General features: G+C 39.1%; 2 protein-coding genes across 4 annotated transcripts; one reads left to right on the top strand and one right to left on the bottom strand.

Moving 5' to 3' along the window:
- Nucleotides 1–542: 542 nt before the first annotated feature.
- atp5fa1 (ATP synthase F1 subunit alpha) lies at nucleotides 543–6,667 on the bottom strand. Its single transcript, XM_067573787.1, has 11 exons — nucleotides 6,511–6,667; nucleotides 4,562–4,637; nucleotides 4,279–4,448; nucleotides 3,847–4,020; nucleotides 2,736–2,902; nucleotides 2,020–2,320; nucleotides 1,544–1,768; nucleotides 1,344–1,451; nucleotides 1,102–1,246; nucleotides 858–1,008; nucleotides 543–765 (listed from the first exon to the last, which is right to left on the bottom strand). Exons 1-11 carry the CDS (start codon nucleotides 6,568–6,570, stop codon nucleotides 687–689), a joined length of 1,656 nt encoding a protein of 551 aa, XP_067429888.1. The 5' UTR covers nucleotides 6,571–6,667; the 3' UTR covers nucleotides 543–686.
- A 2,421-nt stretch (nucleotides 6,668–9,088) lies between these two features.
- Nucleotides 9,089–19,424, top strand: ark2n (arkadia (rnf111) N-terminal like PKA signaling regulator 2n). 3 transcript variants are annotated; one of them, XM_067575384.1, is made up of 5 exons: nucleotides 9,094–9,314; nucleotides 10,325–11,227; nucleotides 16,144–16,314; nucleotides 16,798–16,909; nucleotides 17,012–19,424. In XM_067575384.1, exons 2-5 carry the CDS (start codon nucleotides 10,390–10,392, stop codon nucleotides 17,199–17,201), a joined length of 1,311 nt encoding a protein of 436 aa, XP_067431485.1. In that variant the 5' UTR covers nucleotides 9,094–9,314; nucleotides 10,325–10,389; the 3' UTR covers nucleotides 17,202–19,424. The 3 variants fall into 3 exon arrangements, with proteins under 3 accessions (XP_067431486.1, XP_067431485.1, XP_067431487.1); XM_067575386.1 differs by lacking the exon at nucleotides 16,144–16,314 and having other exon boundaries at nucleotides 9,095–9,314; XM_067575385.1 differs by lacking the exons at nucleotides 16,144–16,314; nucleotides 16,798–16,909; nucleotides 17,012–19,424 and adding an exon at nucleotides 13,075–15,816 and having other exon boundaries at nucleotides 9,089–9,314.
- Nucleotides 19,425–23,432: the final 4,008 nt, after the last annotated feature.

The raw sequence follows: 23,432 nt of genomic DNA, 5'->3' as shown, positions 1-23,432 counted from the left end.
AGCCTTTACGTACATGTGAGATTTAATTTGTAAAGCCCAGATAAGTTTCTCACAAGTCTGTTAATTTCAACCATTTCTGGACAAGCACAAAATAATTAACTGATTTGCAAGTTGTTGTGAGGGTTTAAGAATGACCTCAGACAGTGAATGGGTCATGATTTAAAAGTTTCTTAAAATAAATATGGTCCATTGCTCACGGTCAATGACCGTGTGTATACAACTGAAAACAGTTTTTGGTTTTGATGAATTTGCTTCCATAAAAAGGCACTAATGATACAGCAACTAAAACAGAAGCAAACCATCATCTGCTTCTTGACTGTAAGGGGCAGGATTTTAAGAAATGAAATAGTTCAGAGGTGTTTCTGTGTATTAGATATCAGCACTGGTTTAAATATAGTTCCTGTGCTTGATGATCAGTAGGAATAACAACTCGTGATGGGAGACTGTTACAGCTTAGTGTTGATGTGTAAATTGCCTAATATGTTCTGTTGATATGTTCTGTTGAAACAGATAATGAGCAAATTAACAAAAAGGCGACTAAGTCAACTAGCTGGAATATTTTATTCTCTGTTGAGAGATATCTGTACATTAAAGATCAAGTGCCACTTGAATTTTTTTTTAAGTTCATAGAAAGTATAACCGACGATGCAATATGCAAACATGGAAACAGACCGAAAACCATCACATTACTCAAAGCTGGAGAGGAAAGTCAACACAATTTGCTTGAGCTTAGCATCAGATGCCTCAGAGATTTTGCCGTCAGCCCTGCAATGAAGAAGAGATTGGTTACAAAACTTATACATACATAAATTGGTTTGCAAAAATCAAACATGTTTCCTAGAGGCTCTTTGACTTACTTAATAGCTGCCAGCAGGTCTTGGTGCTGGCTCAGAATGTGCTGCAGGAAGGCCTTCTCAAACTTGGTGATCTTGCTTGGTTCCATTTTGTCCAGGTGTCCCCTCACACCGGCATAAATGACTGTTACCTGTTCTTCAATAGCCATGGGAGCTGAAAGATGAAGAGCATACAGTCACTGTAGGTAAGACGACTGTAGAATGGATGCATTTACTGAAAGAGTGGTCAGCACAAATGAATACTTACAGTACTGTCCCTGTTTGAGGAGCTCAGTCAGACGAACACCACGGTTCAGCAGCTGCTGAGTGGCGGCGTCCAAGTCGGAACCAAACTGAGCAAAGGCAGCAACCTCACGGTACTGGGCCAGCTCCAGCTTCATGGTACCAGCCACCTGAAGATTAACAGTAATGAAAATGTCAGAACTGATAACTCTCATCATATTTACAGCTGTGAGATGGTCCCACTGAAGCCTGACAAGCAGGACTAACCTGCTTCATGGCTCTGGTCTGGGCAGCAGATCCGACACGGGACACAGACAGACCGACGTTGATGGCTGGACGAATACCCTTGTAGAACAGCTCAGTCTCCAAGAAGATCTGAGAGAGAGAGAGAGAGAGAAAAAAAAGCATTCAGTGACTAGTTCGGGATTTCTCTTAGAATGAAACAAGACAACCAGTCACACAATCACCTGTCCGTCTGTGATGGAGATGACATTGGTTGGAATGTAGGCTGACACGTCGCCAGCCTGTGTCTCAATGACGGGGAGGGCAGTGAGGGAGCCACCGCCAAAGTTGTCGTTCATCTTGGCAGCTCTCTCCAGCAGACGGGAATGCAGGTAGAAGACGTCTCCTGGGTAGGCCTCACGACCGGGGGGACGACGGAGCAGCAGGGACATCTGACGGTAGGCAACAGCCTGCAGAAAGAGGGAGGTAGAGTTTATCTCCAGACTTAGACTACTTTCTTAAAATGTTTTATTCCTGTGTTGAAATCTCCAACATCAGATTACATTTAAAAAAAATATATATATATATATATATATATATATATATATATATATATATATATATATATATATATATATATATATATATATATATATATATATATATATATATATATATATATATATATATATATATATATATATATATAAATAAAACTCACCTGCTTGGACAGATCGTCATAAATGATCAGGGCGTGCTTGCCGTTGTCTCTGAAGTACTCTCCCATGGAGCAGCCGGAGTAGGGAGCCAGGTACTGCAGTGGAGCAGCATCAGAGGCAGTAGCAGACACCACGATGGTGTACTTCATGGCATCTGCATCAGTCAGCCTCTTCACCAGCTGAGCCACTGTGGATCTCTTCTGACCGATAGCGACGTAGATGCAATACAGCTTCTTCTTCTCATCGGTTCCCTCGTTGAAGCGCTTCTGGTTGATGATTGTGTCGATGGCGATGGCGGTTTTGCTGCAAAGCAAAATTTAATGACTGAGTACAGAAGATACAGCAACAAACTGTTTCCATGTTGTACATAAGTGGTTCTAAATTGTATGTTGGGACCCAATATTCTGCTGAATGAATTATAAGACAACTGTGATGAAACATTATGCATCAAACCGCATGAGATATGATTCTTATCATCTAACATGCACTAATGCTTGTTCATGTGTCAGTACTCAAAAGTAAAAAAACAGCCAAGTGACAAAAGGCTGACTGTTATAACATATTTTAACAGGCTTGAAATTGATATATTGCAATATTGATTATTTGTCCCTTATCAGCACCAGCACTTCAACTGATGTAACAGAATTTGAGTGGAAATAGAAATAGCATCAAATGCTGCAGTGTGTTCAAGTATTCACTTTGAGCAGAATCCTCTTACCCGGTCTGCCTGTCTCCGATGATGAGCTCACGCTGTCCACGACCGATGGGCACTAAACTGTCCACAGCTTTGATGCCAGTCTGCATGGGCTCCCTCACAGAGATACGAGGGATGATACCAGGGGCTTTCAGACCCACACGCCTGCGGGTGCTGGCGCCAAGGGGGCCCTGTGGGGAAAAAAAAGTGGAAGACCAAAGAGATCAGGTGTGCTATCAATTTATTTCTCATATTAGGCAAAAAAACAAAAAAAAACTTCTTTAAAAAGGCCTGGATGACTCAGAACTTCTTACAGCTGAATCACGATAAAACTGAGATAAGTTACTCGAGCAAAAGAGACAGAAACTAAAGTCATTTGCACTGACCACCATATATAGCTCAAAAACCTCGGTGTCATCATTGACCCTGACCTAAACTTGATGTGTCACATTGGACTGTGGAACGTGACTACAGTGTCCTTTTATCATTTAAGAATTAAGGCTAGAGGCAGACCATTTCTCTCCCAGGCAGACACAGAAAGGTCAATACATGCTTTTCTCTCTATCAAGTGGGATTACTGTAATCTGTCTGGTGTGTCTAAGAAAGCTGTCGATGAGTTACAGCTCATACTGAACTGTGACAAAGACCGGACATGTTATTTTAACATCTTTGCCTAGTCTATTTACCTGTCTGCCACAGAATCAATTTTAAGATTATTTTATTGCTTTTTAAATAATTGAACGGCTTTGCCCCATCTTATCCCTGGGTAATAGGTGTCTACTAGATCCCTTAGATCCTCTGGCTCAAGCCTGTTGATTGTTCCTGAGGCTGAAACTAAAATGCACAGCTTTTGTTTGTTGTGCCTCTAAACCACTATCTGACTGAGGGATTACCTAAAACACTTCAAAACAAAATCTTAAGACTCATCTTTTTAACATTGCTTTCTCCTTAAGTGGTTTTACCTAGCAATTATATTATCTTATCTAATCTTTTAAATTTTAACCTCATACCTTTTGTTTTATTGTAAATGTCATGATTATTTGCTTTTATGTAAGGCACTTTGTGTTGCATTTTAAGCGTGGGTTGTGTTATATAAATAAATGTTATTCTTATTCCTATCCTCATTATTATTTACCTTTCCATCGATGGCATTTCCCAGAGCATCGACAACGCGGCCCAGGAGCTCTTCGCCAACAGGCACATCTACAATGGCACCTGTTCTCTTGACAATGTCGCCCTCCTTGATCAGCTTGTCGTTACCGAACACCACAACACCAACATTGTCAGGCTCCAAGTTCAGAGACATACCCTGGAGAAAAGTAGAGACAACAAACAGTTAGCACATCTTTTCCCTCTAGTTTACAGTGTAATGTTACTGTGCTGTAATTCTAGATACATGTACCAAAAATTTGTAGAATCCTCTGTTCTAGCAACACTTCTTTATACAGTGTATTCACACACAGGCACTACACAATAACATTTAATAATCCTTCTCTTAATATCCAAGCTGCAGCATCAATACATTGAGGAAAAGATCGGGATCTAAGTGTCACATCATCAGCCTCACCTTGAGACCAGAGGAGAACTCCACCATCTCCTCAGCCTGCACGTTCCTGAGACCGTACACTCTGGCAATACCATCACCGATGGACAGCACACGACCAGTCTCTTCCAAGTCAGCACTGGTGTCAGCTCCCATGATCTTCTCCTCCAGAATGGAAGACACCTCGGCGGTGCCTTTAATGTATATAAAAAGGGTTTATTAAGTAATCTCCATTAATTAAAAAAAAAAAAAAAACTTTGTGAATTTATTTCCTAAGTGGCCAATAAAAGTTTTCCAAAACACTGACCAGTTTTCTGCAGCCATGGACGGGTGGTGTGTAGATTCTTGGCTGCTACACATGCTGCAGCAACATTCTTGGATACCTTTAAGACAATAAGGAGTAAAAAAAAATCAGTTTTATCCAGTACAAGTAAGAGTAGCCTTTTTGATTCAAACACTTAAACTCACTTAAAAAAAATCAGCTGAATCCAAAATATACTCAGTAGCTACAATTGTTAGGTGTTAAAATTAGTTAAAACTAATGCAATCTCTTACACAATAAATCCTGCCTTCATGAAGATTATGATGTTCAGTTTTTGTGGAAACTGTTTGAGAAAGGTGTTAATTCAACTTCATGGTCATTTTGAGGCTGTAGTTTGTGGTGCTGTTGAATGTTTCTATGTGTCTAACATCATGTCAACACTGCTGATAGTGAAAATGGTCCAAATACAGCGATTAGATGAAAATGTAACAAAATAAATATTTGTTATTGGCTTAACAGGTGACTGTCAAAGTACTTAAAAGGCGACGCCAATTACAGCCCCAGTTTGTGCCTCTCATGTATATCCATTGCACAGAGGTATCATCCACTTCTCTTAAAAATAAATACCCAGTGATGTTTGAAAAATTCAGAAAATCATTTGCTTCAGTTGATCTTCAGATATTTTTTTTACTTTTTTATAATAATACAGATTAAAATATATTGTTTGCTGCACAAGAGAAATATTTTTAGCCTGTTTCCCAAGCCGTTACCTATTCAAAACAAAAATCCAGTAAAAATTAAGTAATGATATATGTCTTTACTTAATTTGTACAGCATGATAATTATTTTTCCTTCTGCAGCAGACAAAATATTTCTTCTTCCAGATTGTTATATGAGTTTTGTGGATTTTGTAAATACCTTCAGCAGCTTATGTTGTTAAATGACCTTCAGGGGTTTTCAGATATTGCTGTATCTTTTTTTTTTTTCCTCAGAGAACCTGTTAACTTCTGAGACTTAAAATGTAATGGTGATACATGAGAGAGATAAAAACTGCAGCTAAGCCAATAATAGAGTAGATATGAGCTTCCACTAGAGCTGCAAAGATTAGCATTTTGGATAATTGATTCTCTGGTTCGAGTTTCTAAAATGGTTTTCTGGTTTCATTAGTCTTCTATGGCAGTAAACTGAATATCTTTTGGTTGCGGACTATTGGACACGACTAGAGAGGACATTTAAGGATTTCTCCTTAGGCTTTGGGAAACAGATCTATATTTTTCACAATTTTCTCACATTTTATGAACCAAATAACTATTCAATTAATTGAGAAAACAATAAACTGATCAATCGATAATGAAAATGATCATTAGTTGCAGCCCTAGTTTCCAGCACATGACATTAATAATAACCATTAGCCCCTGAAATCTGTATTAGGACATCCATATTTCTGCAACATGACTTGAGACTTCTTCCCAAATATGACAACATTTGAGAAAGGCCTCAGGTCATGCAGTCTGCAGAGTCACAGGACAGTCTCACCAATGACATTTACTACACAGAACAGTAACCTTATTTGAAAAAAGAAAAAAAAAGCCTAATTCCTCTCCATATGCATGAACAACTACGCCAAGTTTAGCCACACAAATGCAATTTCAGTGACAAGTCAGCATGCGGAGTGACACAAACATGACCTTCAATGCCAAATTACATTGGTCATTTCTGCATTTTAGCGTGTTCATATCCAATGACAGTGTTTTAACAACATAACACATACAGCTAATCGCTTAAATAGTGTACTGCGCAATCCTGAAGGTGGTTTGTTGCTGTCTGTCTGCTACAACAGAGGGAGAACTAGCTTAGTGAAGGGCCCGGTGTCCTCCGCTGCTAAAAGACGTGCGCATGCACAACTCCGCCGCGGTTTTTCAGGTCAATAAAAGACACATTTTCTGAGCAAAATTATCAAAAAATCGAAAGTCTAACAAGTCAGCTTTGCTTACATATCCAGCCCGTCGAGGCAGAGTGCGGGCTAGGGCCGCTGCAACGCGTACTGACAGCATGTCGGTGTCCTACGGGGTCTGTCCTGCTCCCGGAGCGGAGAGAGAAGGATGGCGGAGGCAGCGGCAGAGCTGAAGAAAGGTCACACTGACCCGGAAGTGCTTCAACGGAGACAACTACGCCTTTTTTTCTTTTCTTTTATTCTATTTTCTAAATATTATGTTATGTTATGTCATTAAAATCTATTTTTTACTATTCATACGTTTATGCTCTTTCTATTTTCGTATTATTAATCTGTTATTCATGTTTTGTTCTCTGGTTATGTTGTTTTGTTATATGCGATTTCGTTAATAAAGTTTGGATAGAAAAAAAAACATGATAAAACTATAATGTCTTTTATTTCAATATACACTGCAATAAATAACTAAATAAGTGATTAAATACATCAACAGATATTCAATACTGAAACATAAAAAACACATATAGATATAACTAAAATAAATACATATATTTTTCTTATTTTAAGACTTAATTCAAACTATTTTATACGTTTTAAGTAAATCAGGTAATTGTGAAATAATTATAATCCACTTGTTAAAATTATTAAACAATTATTTCTTATGTGTTTATTTCATGGTCTCCTTATTCATTAAATTTAAGGAGAGATATTTATACACTTTTTTTAAATTAATATTTGTATCCAACATATTGTTGTAAGACATTTCTTCGGACATTTTAAGCCTATAAACACCCACTCATCCAACCCTACATCTCCATAGCTAAATAAGTGACACAAACAACTTGAATTTCATTAATTGCACGTTTTAAATTCAATATCAACAGACATGATAGGGGCCTTAGGGAGGGTTCTGCTTTATCACCTGAGGCCTTATCTTGAACAGGGACCCTGTGTCAAAATTTATATTATTTCAGCTCATACTGTGCTTACATGTTGTCTTTTGCTACATTAATGTTGAATTTTATAATCGCCACACATGTCTGACACTTAGTGAGAAGAAGGGGTTAATAGGAGCCCTGCTACTCAATTTTACCCCAGGCCCTCCAGCAGGTTAATCTGACCATAACAGGGCTAGTAGCATACTTACTGTTACTTAAGTAAAATTAAGTAAAGCTAGTTTTACATTTAAAAAGTTTGACTCTTACTTTTACTCAGAAATGTGTTTTTCCCTCTTGTTCCTTCAGTTAGACGTTTGAGCTTCACTGTGCAGAATGATGTATGTTCAAAGTCTGATACTGAAAGGATGTTTTCACATTCATCTGCTGAAAGTGGAAAGTTTCTCTGTGCTTATTGAAAATCAGAGTGTGCGATGTGGAAACTTGAAGCCTGCAGTGCACGTACACTGAGAATAGACTTTACAGTGACGTAAGGGAACATTTTGTGTCTTTCAGTCTGAGATGAAATATATTTACATATTTATAGATTCTGGAATTTTTAATGAGGGAGAAGGAGTAGATGCCATTTTAAGGATTTTAAAGAGGTAATTACACTTTTTTTGTGGAAAAAAACACATCAGACACACATTATGGTTCCAAATAGAGTATATTTATGTCTTAATACATGTCTGGAGGGATCTTTAAGTGACAATCATGTAAAAATACACAGTTACAAGTAAAAGTCCTGTATTTGAAACTTAAGAGAACAGAAGTATGCACAGAAAAATATATTTTAAGTATCAACAGTAAAAGTGGCTATTATGTCAGAAAAATGTCTCCTGTCAATGTTATTGTATATTAGTGGAGTATTATTACTGATGTAATATTAAACAGTATTTACATGTTGTAACTGGTTGAGATTGAGCTCATTTGAACTATTTACACACTGTTGGGTACTTAATTCAGTGCATAACAATCCATTGTATTTTATATGCTCATTTGTGTTCAAGTGTTGTATCAGCTTTCAGATGTACGTCAGTTTGGATAAAAGCGTCTGCTTAATGAAATTGTACATTGTGAAGTCCTAATCAACAGAATAGTAACCATAGTTTTCAAATAAATGTAGTGTTAGTGGAGCAAAAAATGTGATATTTCCCTCTGAAATAGGGAATAGTGAAGTGCAAGTACAGTATTATAAAACTTCACATAGTACTGTACTTGTTATAATTGAGGTCGTAGTGGCTGGTGGTGTACTGGAGGGCATTATATTGAATGGTGTTCCTAATATTTTGTTCAATATATTAACATACATGAGGGGGACAAAATATTAGTATCACTTTTCAATATAATGCCCTCCAGTACACCGCCACTATCCACTACGACCTCAATAATAAACATAAAGTAGAATTATCACCTTTCTGACAACATCAACAAAAACTTAAAAAGTATATTAGTATATGTATATATATGTATAAGCTTCGTAAATGTAAAATTTATGGTAAAACTACTGTACTGGATTGCATTGGATTGCACAGCTGTACCTGATGAAGTGGCCGTTGAATGTGTAAACATCCCTGGTTGCCCTGCAGTATTTTCTCGTCCTGTAGTATTCATGACCGACCAGCAGGGGCGCTCGGTCATCAAAAAAGGCCGGAAGTGACGCACGTAGCTTTGTGACCGACGGACGGCTGATGGAGACATTTTAAAATAAACACACAGCTAACTGCTAAAGGCTAACAGAGCTCGCGAAGGTGCGAGCGCACTGCGCCAAAAACAAATTCTTCCAAGTTGTAAAGAAGTAAAGTATATTTAGCATTGCATTATTTATGCTGCATAAATTAGAGAGGTAGCAAATTACCGAAGATGTTGAAAAGTCTGACACTGGGAAAAGAAGAATAAAACTAACGCCGCGGTAAGTTGCAACTAGCGCAGCCGATTTAAAATGCTAAGTTAGCTCATAGCTGCTGACATGATCCTGCCTGTTTCGCCTCTGGGTGGCTACATACTGCTTCCATTTTTAGGATCTTGCAAGGCAGCTGTCCTGCAATCTGAATATTTTTTTCCACGACCTGTTCTCGCCAAGTTTGTGTTGTGTGTGTATGTGTGTGAGGTTATGATCGAGGTTAGCTTCACTACGCAGCTAAAAGTAGTGTCTGGATGCCAAGCCTGTGTTAGCATCAGCTAGCCACAGACATAACTAACTAAAGTCATTCACCCAGGCACAAATAAATGTCTCGTAATAGACACACGGAGTTTAATGTGACTGAAGAGGTTTAACATGCATTCACCAATTCGCTCTCCTGCTGTAAGAGACGGAAAAGTGGGGAAAAAAGCAGCAAAAAGTAAAAGTAACAGTCATTGCTCCTAAGATCCAGCCAACATTACGTTAGTTACTTGGCCACCAACAACACCGCTCTTTGGATATTATGGCCAAAATGGTGCATAAATTGCAATGAGATTATTTGTTGTTTTCGGTATGTGAAGTCAGTGGTCATGCAACATTTTAACCCAGTATAAAAATGCACGATATTACTACTTATGTGCTTGAAATGGTAAGAAAGGAAGAAATTGCTCTTATTTATATATGTAGTTGAAACAAAGATCTACAGGTTTAAAATAAATATTTTGGGGCCTGTGTGACTCCAATAATAATAATTCTGAATGACCACTATATTTGATATTCCCTTTGAGTATTAGATCTATTATACACATTGTACTTTAATCTAGAAATACTTGTAGAAAGCAGAAAACTAGAGTGGCAGTGCATTTTATGCTCAATGCTTACTGTACTGAGAGTGTGCCTTGTAAAAACATATAGATACTATGTCCCTTGCTCTCTGAGCACTCAGTATGATACCCAGCATTTTGCACAGATGCAGACTGTGAATTGACTTTAGTGACATTATGTTTTTCTTCCTGCAGGTGAGCTCCTGTCCAGGCACATTGGTCCATGTTTGCTGGACCACTGGGCTCTGGGCTCAACTAGCATGAAGATGGCTGATTCAGAGAAGGCAGAGGAATTTGTGGATGCTGAGTGCCCCTCAGAGTGCCTTGATGAAGCACAATCAGCCACAACTTCTGTTCAGGGAGAGCAGGACGAGCACTTCAAAACAGAGACCACCACAAGTACCAGCTCACCACCGAGGGAAAAGGAAGAAGAGAGCCCCTTGCATACAGAGGGTGAGCAGAGTCTCCTCTCCATGCCATGCCTGATGAAGGAGCTCCGCAGAGACTCCCCAGAGTCCCAGCATGCCTCAACAGGAAGTGACAAACCTGTCTCACGTCATATCTATGAGAGTGACTCCTCAAACCCCTGCATGCTTTCCCCTTCATCCAGTGGCCACCTTGCTGACTCAGACACACTCTCCTCAGGGGAAGAAGGCGCTGCTCCTGGCGCAGGAGAAGAGGAAGATGGCAATATGGAAGCTACAAATGATCCTGGCCAGGCAACAGGAAAGCAAACATCTGCCACGGCAGCCGGGGGGAGGAAGTCTCGGCGTTCACGTTCGGAGAGCGAGATGCCTCCCAATGCAATGGCTGCAAAGAAAAACCGCTGCCAGCCCACCATGGTAGCAGCAGGAGGGCAGGAAAAACAAACCAATGGAAAACTGGCAAAAGTGAAAGGTCACCGAAGCCAGAAACACAAGGAGCGCATGCGTTTGCTGAGGCAAAAACGAGAGGCAGCGGCACGGAAGAAATATAACCTGCTGCAGGACAGCAGTACAAGTGACAGCGAGCTCACATGTGACTCCAGCACCAGCTCCTCTGAGGATGACGATGATGACACTTCGGGAGGCAGCAAGACAATCAAGACAGATATTCCAGGTAAAATCCATTGTTCACAACACATGCTTATGGCACAGTACTACTACCACAGTCCAGGGTATCAGCCACTTAGAAATCCCATGTAAAACACTCTATCACATAGTAATAGATGGACTCATAGGCCAACAGTGTACGACAAGAGTTGAACACTTAACAATAAGAAGCCGGCTGCGTAAACTTTAAATTTTCAACCCAAATTAAATTGTACACTTGCTACATATAGTGAGAACATGTCATTCGGCAATACAAAGCCTTTGTAACATCAGATCAATACAAACACTGCTTTGTTCGTTCTTCTCAGTCACATCATTTTTTTTAGTTATTTCCTCACTCATCATTTGTCTTCATTCATCCTGTCTTTAGATATTTAGATTCTCTGTTTAGAAGGGTCTACGCCCAGTCACTTGTAGTAATATATGTTTTGTACTTGGTACTTTGTCTCACCGTTTGCATGCTGTGGAAGTCTAGTGAACATTCTTCAACTCATGGAATGATATAAACAGAGTTGTGTTAATCTAACCTACATTGTGAGTTCTGCAATTCAACAAGTGAGCCATTTATATCCTCAGCCTTTGCTGTGAATAGACAATGGTGTATGATCTCACTGTGTTAGACTGCTGCAGCTACTCTTCAGCCTTGGGATGCTGGTAGAAATATAGTCTTGTATAGTCTTAATGTGCCATTTTATTAGAATGCTTAAAAGTCAGTTTAATAGATCATCTTTTCAATTTAGGGGGGTTTAGTTAAAATGTCTTTCCGCTGAAGACTACTAGGTATTTCGTATATCCTGCTTTTCTGTCCTGTGGACAGAATATTCTTTAACCCTTGGTCTATCATACACTTCACCCTGCCTACACAAGAGGTAACAAAGCTTTGTAGAACTGCAAACAGGTGGTTCTCTTCTCTATAATTGGCTCTGTAGCACATTGACAGAGTTGGATAGCTCTTGTGTCATCTGACTAGAAAATATGAATGCATATCATGTCTGTGCTGTAAACTAAACTCAGGCACAGAAGTGTCTAATAATAAAAATAAACACTGACAGTATTGTCTGCTCGCACATCGACCCTATGTTTGTGCTCGAAGTTAACCTGATGTTTTCTGATGTTTGTAGAAATCTCTTGGGTGAGTTGAGTTTTGTGTAAGTAGCTACAATCAGGGTGGTATTTACAGGCCCACTGCTATTGGAAGAGAAGTCTCTTTGTTTACTTTAGGCTGATCTTTTCACTGTGATTACATTTCTTAGAATATAACCTGTTTGGTTGGTTCTGGTAGGTGTTTTTCTTTTCCAATAAATTCAGAACTTAGCTTGTGGTGTGTCAAGGCTTTTGTTTAATTTCAATTATTTTGTATGTCACTTTTTATTGTATTTCCAGAGTGGAACTAGTTTATCTAGTCTTGTTCAGGAGCACTATAGAGGTATTATATAAGATGCCTATTTTGGCTCATACTAACCCTACCACATACTTATAAAGATAATTCAAATATTATCAGTTAAACATATCTGTCGCTCTTGCATCATAGGTTTGTACTTCATTTGCCTTAAATGGGTGTGTTTACTCCAAAGTCTCACCAGTTAACACATTATCCAAACCACAGCCACTAAATCAGTCGCCCAAGACATCCAGTTATCTTCTGTAGTACATGAAATGCTTTCAATCATCTTTTACATCCCGCACACAGATTTGAGTGCTTCAACTGCATGATGTAGTCCATCAGCATGAAAGAGTCGATCTGCACGTAACCAAAAACAAACTGTCATTTTCTCTTTTTAATACAAAAGTCCACCTCCGAAGCATGAAAGTGCTACTGTATTTTCTTATGGCTTGGCCTCAATGTCTTTAAAGCTGGCTTCAGACGTGCATCGGAGAGATCCAGAGTGGGCGCCCAGATTCATGGGCTGCTGGACACCAGTTCGTGGGACAGGAACGGCATCGGCAGCGTTCTGGAGGAGGCCATGACGCGTTTCGCTGTGATGCAGCGCCAGACTGAGGAGCGCTTCCGCATCTGGATGGAAAAGCTCGCACACCTCGACTCGGACAACGACTCGTCCAAACGCTCAAGTGATGCCCTAGAGGGGCAGCAGCAGGGGGCACGCCCATCCCCGCCCAGTTCCTTTTTGCCATCGTCAGAGTCTGCAGAGACTATGGCTGCCTACATGTTGGCACGAGAGAACAACAGTCTCACCCCTACCCCTATAAACAACAACATCCTACCTGAAGTGGTCACTCAGAATGGAAATCTAGGTGTTCCAGACCCTGGTCTCTTGAATGTTTAGATTTCACTTCTACTTCACTCCTCGCAGTTTCATACTTTGATCTTACCAAGTGTAGAACTAGTTGATGCAGAAAGCATGGCAGTGGGTATTTAATAGGTAAAACGATGCAAGGTCACTTAAACGGATAAACCATCAACAGCAGCTGGGCCTGAGCTGGTCAATTGGGACTTGACTCTGTGCGGACCCGAGGCCTAGTGCATCTGCTGGCACTGAATCACTGTGAGATTTGACATTCTGAATAATTCAACTCACCTGTTTGATTTCTGCAGCATCTGTGACACGGACATGGAGCATATCTCAATAGACTGTTGAGTCAGGGCTCTTATTGTATTGCTTATTGTATGGCTTGTTTGTTTTTTTTTGTTTTGTTTCACAGCTGTACACACACATACACACAAGCATAACCAATAGCTGATTTTGTCATTCATACAGAATGTGCATTACAGTGGCTGGGCAGCCATCATTACAGTGCTAGGCGGGGTGCTGCTGCATAATAGCATGTGCCTTGTCATCCTGAATTCGTGCTGGGAATGATAGATAGAGCATCATAGTACTATTTCTTTAGGAATCAGGTTCAACACTATACACCGCCCTCCTTTCTCCTGAACTATGTTTGCACTTTGCTTGTAAGTGGTTCAGGACTTTTAAAACTCTTGTGACAACTTGATTTTGGTGGCATAGCTTTACTAACATCAAGACATATTAAAAAAAAAAAATAGATTTACCTACAAATATAAACCCACTATACTAACCCACACAATCCCTTGCTTTTTAAAATCATATTACGCAATTAGATTAGATGTTTACATTTTTTAACGTTTGCCTGTCTGTTACATTTGCTGCTATCGCTGCCTTCGTGCAGTAATAAGAAACTAGTGAGGGAGAGATGAATCCTAACTTTTATTTTTAGTAGCCTGTGTATAGATTATGGACATCAGACAAGGCATGGGTTTCTTTTTGTTGTGGCTATTAGCTGCAGATCAAGAGCCTCAAATCTGTACTCATATAATATTCGCCTAGTTAATTTTTTATTTGCACTGGTCTGCCAGCTTGGCCTGTGTCTCTCCACAAGGCACTGCGTGTTTTCGCAGCTTGACTTTAAACTGAAAACCCAGGCATCATATAATAATAATTACACAGCAGCAATGCAGCTGCAGTACGGTGCATGGCAATGTTTACTGACTTCCTAAAAACTGACTGATCTGGGTGATCAAGTGGCCTTCTCTGGTTCAGATCCTGTGGTCTTTTGAGGTGGAAACATTCCTCCTCAACCCCCGTCTCCTCAAACTATTTTTATGATGTAGATGACTATAGTGTCACGGTCCTTAACACTACTGACACTATCTAACCATCAAAGACATCGATGAAGGAATCTTTGGCCTAATCATATTTATAGTTAGGATGTTAAAAAAAGTGTGACATTTTCTGTATGTGTATATGTAGCCCTATGACTGTCAGTTTTACAAAACCTAAAGCTGAAAGCTTCGTCTCCCCACCTGTTTGCATGTGATTATATTAGTATATAGAATGTGCAAGGCCAAATAAGTTCTCATCAGCAGCATGAGTGCAAGGTATAGCTTTGCTTATGCTGATAAACGGTGACTGACAGAACATTTTATCTATTTAGTTGTTTCCTCTTGGCCTAATGTTTTTTTTTGTTTTGTTTCAAATGGTGTGAATATTGGTGTTTTTTTAATTTCATGTTGCATAATTACGTTGCCATTTTGGGTTTAAATGGATCCAACGACTGCTGTCCTGTATTTGTTTAAAACTGAAATTACCTTTAAATCAACGGTTTTGTCAACACAGTAAAGGGAGCCTTGTGCATACAATCACAAACCGTGTGCATTAAAAACAACTAAGGACAGTCCATTGTTTACCAAAGAGACTATCCTGGTTTACATGAGTCCTTGTTTCTTTCTTTACTACATGGCCTTTACATTAGCAAGTGCTCGGTTTCTGTGGTAACCCTGGTACCTGCCCATTTCTGACCAATCAGCTATTCATAGGCAGTGTTCTCTCATAGTACATGCTGTCCAGACGAACCCCCTCACACACACCCCCACAGACATGTCTGGATAGCAGAGTGTGCGCGTCTCTGCTAGGGACTCCTCTTTACAAGGTAGAACCAAGATACACGTTCCCGCTCTTCCACAGGGTTCTTGTTGTGTTGTTTTGGCTTTTTATTATCCCACTGCATTTCATTCACCGAGTAAGATTATTTTGAAGTGTTTTTGTAATGACTGTATTCTAGTGTAGTTTTTATGTGAATGGCTATTATTTTAAAAGCAATAAATGGAGAGAAAAAATGGCTTTTGCACACGGTTTATTAATACATTGCAAACACAACCACGCTTCAGAATATAAAAGCCTTTAAAAAGTGATAACTTTATTCACAGAAGGAGGGAGGATCCTGTAATTGTTCATGGTCTACAGCAGGACTAGTATCATCAAATCGAATTAGCCAAAATGTTTTAAGCCTTTGCAACTGGGGAAAACAGGGTGTGTTTCCTTGTTTTTCTTGTAGACGCTGCAGCTAGCAGGACTGTGGATGCAGTGTCCAGTCTCTGTTCCAAACAGAGTCCCACTATTCTCAGGCATGATTTGAATAATGAAGTGTTTTCTTTGTTTTCTGCAGACGGGCCTCCAGTAGTGGGTCACTATGATATTTCAGACACTGATTCTAACCAGGAGAGTATGAGTGTGGAGACAGTCCGGCCCACGGTGATAAAGCATGAGCTAAAAACACACAGAGGCCAGGATATGGCAGCTCACTCTGGGTGTATAAGAGCTCTGAGCTCTATCTCAGGTCAGTTACAAACCCGGTATATCCAAAACTGATACTTTCCACTCCTCTTAGTGAAGACAGGACATTTAGAGGCATGGGTGTCATCAATAAGCAGCGTGCTATGTGGGGGAAACGGTTTTATTAATCTCAGCAAGAAGCCTTTGAAGTACTTCTGCCTTCATCCCACACTCCACTGGCTTGCATTTGGTGCTATAAAAAAGTCTCGCTGCCTTGCTTCAAGACAAAAGAATTGACCTTTTTCTATGAGGGACTAGCTGGCATTGTCAAAACATGAATATAAAGTCTTCAATTTCTGTTTTGTCCCAACGTGTCACTCCATGCTATCCAGTCAGCTTTTCAAACACAAGTGTCAGATTCATCATTGTTTTGTTCCTGTCTGTGTCAAAGCAGCTGCAGTCTTTATATGTCAGCAAGGCCTGAAGCTCACTAATGCTCCGGCCCTCCATACAATGTGTGACTGTGTTCCTCTTTTATTTGTTTCAGGCCACGTGGAGGCAGAGCTGTCGCACAAGGAGAGTTCTCAACACAAGGGCCAGATTAACATTGCTTCCTCAGACAGTGAGGTGGAAATAGTCGGAGTGCAAGAGAAAGCACGGTAAAGACAGTCGGGAAACTTTATCTGTCGAAGTTTTGATTATTTCAGATATTATGAATTGATTGTGCAAATGAATTCAACTTTTTTTTTTTCTAAATCCAGATGTGCCCATCCATGTGGAGGTGTGATAAAGAGTTTGTCCACCTGGAAGGAGAACTCAGTGGAGCAGTTAAACAGCACAAATCAGCCACAGCTCTGGACTACTGTTTCCCCTCAGCCCAACTGGGTGTCCCCTCCTGAAGTGGTGGACCTCACGCTGGACGAGGACACCGGACACAAATACCTACTTTAAACAACTTGTACACTGAAGAACTCCTCATTTTCTCCCTCTCACTCCTCCTCACCCCCTCTCGCCTCGCCTCGCCTCCATGTTACGGCTGAAATCCTTCCTAGAGTTGCAGCCTCGCCTGTAACCGCTCGTGGACTCTTCCTGCTCCAGAGCACTGTTTGTTTTAAAACTTACTGTTGAACAATCATATGTATCAAAGCCATTCTACTGATGTGATTCCCTGATCTCGACTTGTCAGCTATGAATTTAGTTGTAATAAAATGGGACGGCACTTCAAGTGCAGGTGGAAATGTACGTAAGAGTGATCTGTTAATGATAGCAATATCCTCCCTTCATTTAATACCTCAGTTCCCCCCTCGATAACGGATGTAGGTAGTCATTTTGTCTTGTGTGCTTGCAAGCTGTATAGTGAAAAACTTAAAAAATTGCTGCTTGAGAGCAGGTCAGTATCACGACGTGGCTGTTGACCTGCTTCAGTACAGACTGGTGTATTTTCAGACTGGATTCGGCATTTTTACCTGCAGTCACCTGCAGTCAAGACAAAACGGCAGCTGGTACACTTTCTGTTGTACAGTAGACCTTAGATGGCTAGGTTCTCTTTGTACCTCCCTACGGTCAATTTTGTTTTCAAAAGTCTCACCACTGGTTTCACATTTAGTTCAGGCTGCATTGCTTTACTATACAGTGCCCAGGACTATTGAGTTTTTTGTTTATTCCCAAATTTACAGCTTTTTTTTTCGTTACTACCATATTACAAGCTTATTCTTTTCATGAAAGTAAAGAAAACCACTGGTTAAAATCAAGACTCTGAGGGCAAAAACACAAGCGCACACATCACAACACTAAAAAATTATGACTCATTTCCACCACAGCCAAACTATCTCCGGCATATTGGCAATATAAATGATGTACATTTCAGTTTTTTTTTACATTTTTTTTCTTAGAGTCTGAGAGTGTCCCAGGTGATTATCTGTGAATGTATGACCCTGCAGTGCTGACCGGGTGCACTTATGGTTTGCATGCTTGTCCTGAGTGAATGCAAACTCCTTTAAACCTCTGGGGACCCCTTTATAACAACTGAGGAAATGTATCTTCCATTGAATACTGCAAAGCAAGATGGCCTGACTGCCTTGAAATGTGCACTATTTTCTTTTAGAATCGTATAAAGCTTATTCTTTTACCTTACAAAGCAGTGGATTTTGCTATCTCGACAATAAATATTTTAATAATAGATGTGAATTTAGCACATGTATAAAAAAAGAGTAAAAGTGGTGTTGAGTTTGTGCCCACGTGTAGGGCATTTCTAGAAGAGACATTTACTGTATGAACTGTTCTTACCCTGATCCTCAGGGCTTGCTTGTTCTCTCTTTTTCCCTGTGGTCTTATTTTTGTCCTCATGCAGTACTGCTGGTAAATTTTTATCATTGATTCACCTTCATATACTGTTTAGCATGTTTTGGATAACATCTAGTTTCCTAAGTGATGCTTGGAATAGTAGTATCATACTATTTTACTTCTGCTGGTCACAGAAAGGGAAAATCCTGAATATAAGGAACTAAACCAAAGTCTAAATGGAATTTTTATGTTTTTGTTTTCTTTCCCTGTTTGAATTTTTTTCGCTTCTGGCTTATTCTTTTTTTTTAAATTTCCTCCATAAGTCTAAATATTTTAATTTGGAAGTCGGTGTATTTGTTGTGAAATGAGGTGACACGAATTCATGCTTCAAACTCAAGATACAGTTTCGTATAATGTGACGTGTTTTGTTTTTTTTGTTTGTTTTTCATTGGCCAGTTCTTTCCACTATATGCAGCTACCACTGTAACGAGAGTTCTTTTACCAGACCACTTCTGCTTGCAAAATCCATTCTTGCTATTGTTCCTTATGAAATGTAAGTAAGACATTGCTCATGTCTTTATTTTTTAGAGATAGAGGTTTGGTAGAAAATAGGGCAGCGATGCTCTCAATTACAGTTGCACATAGCATGTTTTGGTCACATCTTTAACCTCAAGTCTTGATATTATCCTCATTACCGGTAATTTAGCCTTGCTCTTCTGTTATATTTTTTTTTGTTTTGTTTTGTTTTATTTCGCTGTCAGTATTTTAAATTAACAAAAAAAAGGTGTTTATTTTGTTGCTTCTGCAAGTCCTTGACTTCCTTGAAATTATGTCTGTAGAACAAAAAGAAACTATTTTAAAACTAAATAAATATAGCATTATTTAATGACAGTCTTGTACAGTCATTTGTTTACTCCATCATTCATATTACATTCTGATGAATGAATATCTTCTTGCAAATCTGGCTGCTAATTTTGGCTTTAAAAAAAGTAACCTAATTGGGACTGAAGTTTATGGATTGTAGACAGTGACACTTGTTACATGGTTTTTATCCTTTCAAACATCCAAAAATACAATTTTAGAAAACTGTGTAACTTTAATTCAACTTCAAAAACTTCCTCATATTTAAATACTATAATATTAATTGATAAATGCGTCTGACGTCCTCAGTCTTGTCTATTAAGAAATGACGGTGCTTTATACCAGTATGTTCTCTCTATGAGTGAGAATATCGCCATCATAGGTACAATGCTTAATGAGACATTGTTTTCTTTCATCCAGTGGCCAAACAGTCTAGACAACTGCCTCGCTGTGAACAATACAACCTCACCCTCACCCACAAAAGTAGCATGCCGGGTCAGAGGTCACACCGTGACACCTGCCACTAGGGGGACATATGGAGTTCACATGAAGAGGACAATGAGGGAGTGGAGCAATGCAGTCGGCGGGGCCCTTTTCCCTAAAACCAAAAGGCCTTTAGCCATCTCTTTTCACCCTTGGGGCAGAACATCAGCTGTATGCTAATTTTCTTATATGGCAGCGGTGGCCTCACAGAGCAGTGAATGTGCTTGCTCACTCTCAAAGCCTGAAACAAGTTTCCTTCCTCTTGCTGATATCTCTTTAGCCTGGATGATGCAGATGAAGATAGTTTGGTGTTTCAGGTTATATCCAGACAGCTCCAACCACCACCACCACCAACCAAAATAATGCATTTAACTACTTTTAATTACCAGTGAACACAACATAAAAGTTTACGTTCAGCCTCTGTTAAAGATGATTCGGATTTAAAGAGCCATCTCCCGCTGGTTCTTAATTGTTTCAAGTTAGGACTCTAATGAACTATTGCGAAATATTTAGATCTGAGGTGATATGTTGTTGACTAAGAAAATCTAAAGCTATTTTGACAATCATTTCAGCCATTGTTTAAGCAAAAATAGTTTAAAAACTAAATATTCTCTGGCTTAAGCTTCTGAAATGAGAGAATTTGCTGCCTTTCTTTGTTTTAAATCATTGTAAACTGAATATCTTTAGGTTGAAATGAAAACAAGACATCTGAAGACAAGACATCATTCATTAATTTCAAAAATAATTGGCAAATTAATCCATCATGAAAATAATCCTATATATACTGTATATAAATCATTTAAATGTTTGTTGACATGCTGCATTGAAATAGAGGGCGATGTGACTCATAATCATGAGTAAAGAAATGAAATACAATGGCTACTGTTCTTATACTGATATGTATGTATATGACATGTATGCTAAATGTTGCGTAGTATAAAGTAATAGTTTGACAGTACTAGAAGTCAAAGGCCTGTTACTTGTGAGTGAAAGGAAGTGATTGCCGTAGTTTGACCTGTACCGATGGTAAACCATTGTGAAAGGCTCTTTGTGTTGCACTGCAGGCTTAAAGCATTAGATGGTGGGAACTGGAAGACGAGGACATATGGGACTAAGAGTTTTGTGACCCCCTGAGCCTCCCCATGCCCATCTGTTCCTTTACCCTTCAGGCTTAACACTGAAGGCAAGGAGGTTTTCAGTACACAGTTCTTCTGCTGTACAGGGAAATGGTGCAACATATGTTTATATGAAAGGGTTGTTTTTTTTAAAAAAAGAATTATGATGGGAATTAAATATTACTTAATGATCTGTAACAGATAATTAAGCAGCATTTTCTAACGTCTGTGTCTACTGGAGTCTTCTCACTGAGGGGACAAATGATCTGCTGGGTCCCAAAGTGGGAAGGATAAGATTAAACTATAATTTAATATGGTTTATGTGAAATTACATCAAATAGAGAATAACTCAGGACTCAGGTGTTTTATTGACCTTAAAAAAATCCTGTTACAAGCTATGTAGTCTTTGCTCATGTGTTTCGACTGATTAAATGTCTAGTGTCAAGCTTAGGGAAGGAAAATTGAACTGGAGAGGACTTTTCTTTAGAGTCTGATGAACGAACGGCTACTTGAAATGTCTCAATTTGGCTGTGAAAAGGAGTTTAATTGCAACTGGGGTCTATGAACCGAAAACACTGTCATTTGTACTCACATCCTTAAGTAAAGGTAGAAATACCATTATGTAAAAGTACTCTGTTACAAGTAAAAGTCCTCAATACAGAATTCACATGACTTGTACTACTTCTATTGGTTCAACTAGTAGAATTAACTCACTATATCTAAAGTAAAAGTATTCATGAAGCAGAATGGCTCCTTTCAGAGTGTTAAATCTGTTATATTAGTGGACTGTTAATATCGGTGGCATTTTATTGGCATTTCAATGAACTTCTAAATGTTTAAATGTCGGGTGAAGCTCATTTGAACTCTTATAAACTGTTGAGTAGTTCAAAAACTTTGCAAGCCTGCGGTCGATCCCCACAGGTGTTTTCACTTATTTTATCTGATTAAAACTTTTCTCAGGGCTTTGAGGATGTGTGCACAGACTGGACGTGATTGGAGTTTGATGTGGAGCAACTTTGAACTTCATCATTATTATTAGTACCCAGAGTCTGGTGACCTTGGAGCTTTGCAAGACTCCAGCAGGTGTAATCAGCCACAATATGTGAAAACACCTGTGCGGGTATGCAGGGCCATGCATCACATGTCACATGTTTTGTATATAAAATCAAATTAACTGGTAATTTTGGCTGGTGAACAGATATAGTCAATCAATCATTTACTTTATGTGTGCAGCATTATAACACAGATATACACGATATAGATATGAAGCATCAAATAAATACAAAAGAAAACAAATGTTAAAACTAACTACTATACTATAACTAAAAAGGAGCATAAAGTATAAACACTCACAAAGTTGTACTATAATATAGAGTACTTTCCACCACAGCATATTAAATTGTAGCTTAATCTTATTCTTCTTCGTTTTTGGATCCAATGGATCATCTGTCCAAGCTAGGACCCCTCATCAGATAGAAGACACCAACACAGTCAATATGTTACAGATTATTGGTTAATATTACATTTTTATTGTACTTCCCCTGAAAAGCAGCCTATTTCTGAGGTATATAGTGCTAAAATAAAACAGTATATGTAGTGTGCTGGGATTGAAACAGGTTTTGCTCACTGTAATCATTCCTGCTGTTCATACTGGCCATGAAAAGATCCCTTCATAATGCACTTAGTGATTGCGGACAAAATCCACAAGCCTCCTTCTGTGTCAACATGTATTTAAAACTTTATCTGAAGGTAATATGAAGCTTCAGCCATTCAAATTAGTCCAATCAAGTAGATATCTTTCAACATTACAGTCTTTTTATTGCCAAAGTCCCTCTTTTTGTTACTATACTTCCACTGCAGCTCAGCAGGGAAACACTGTCCAAGGAAACACAAAGAGGGAATTTAATGCTAAATGTGGCAGATATCCACTTAATATGACAAACTCAGACTGATGAAGCGTCGTATAAGCTTCAGATAAACTTTTAAATGCATTTTTGCTCAAAATGAAGGCTGTGGATTTTGGCCCCCATCACTTACGTTGAAAGCACATTTGAAGGGGATCTTTTTATAGCCAGAATGAACAGGAGGAATGATTACAGCTAGGAAAACCTCTTTCAGTGTTCATATGGGCACCTGACATTTTAAGACATTAAAAATTGTTTCAAGGATGTTAAAAAGACGGCCAATTAACAGATGACATCACATCACTCCAATCCCAGCTTCTGTCCATTGGCTCCCTGTTTGTTTTACAATTGATTTTAAAATTTTACTGATCACTTTTAAAGCTTGTCTGGGTCTGGCTCCAAGCCATATAACAGATATGTTGACCCCATATGCACCAGTTCACAGCCTTAGATCCTCAGGTTGGGCCCTTCTGGCTGCTCCAAAGTCGAGGCTTAAATCTAAAGGTGCTTTTGCCATCGGGGTCCCTTGGCTTTGG

Source organism: Thunnus thynnus, chromosome 19, assembly GCF_963924715.1.
Source record: "Thunnus thynnus chromosome 19, fThuThy2.1, whole genome shotgun sequence".
NCBI classification, from domain to species: Eukaryota; Metazoa; Chordata; class Actinopteri; order Scombriformes; family Scombridae; genus Thunnus; species Thunnus thynnus.
This window is presented reverse-complemented; position numbering and strand designations above follow the sequence as displayed.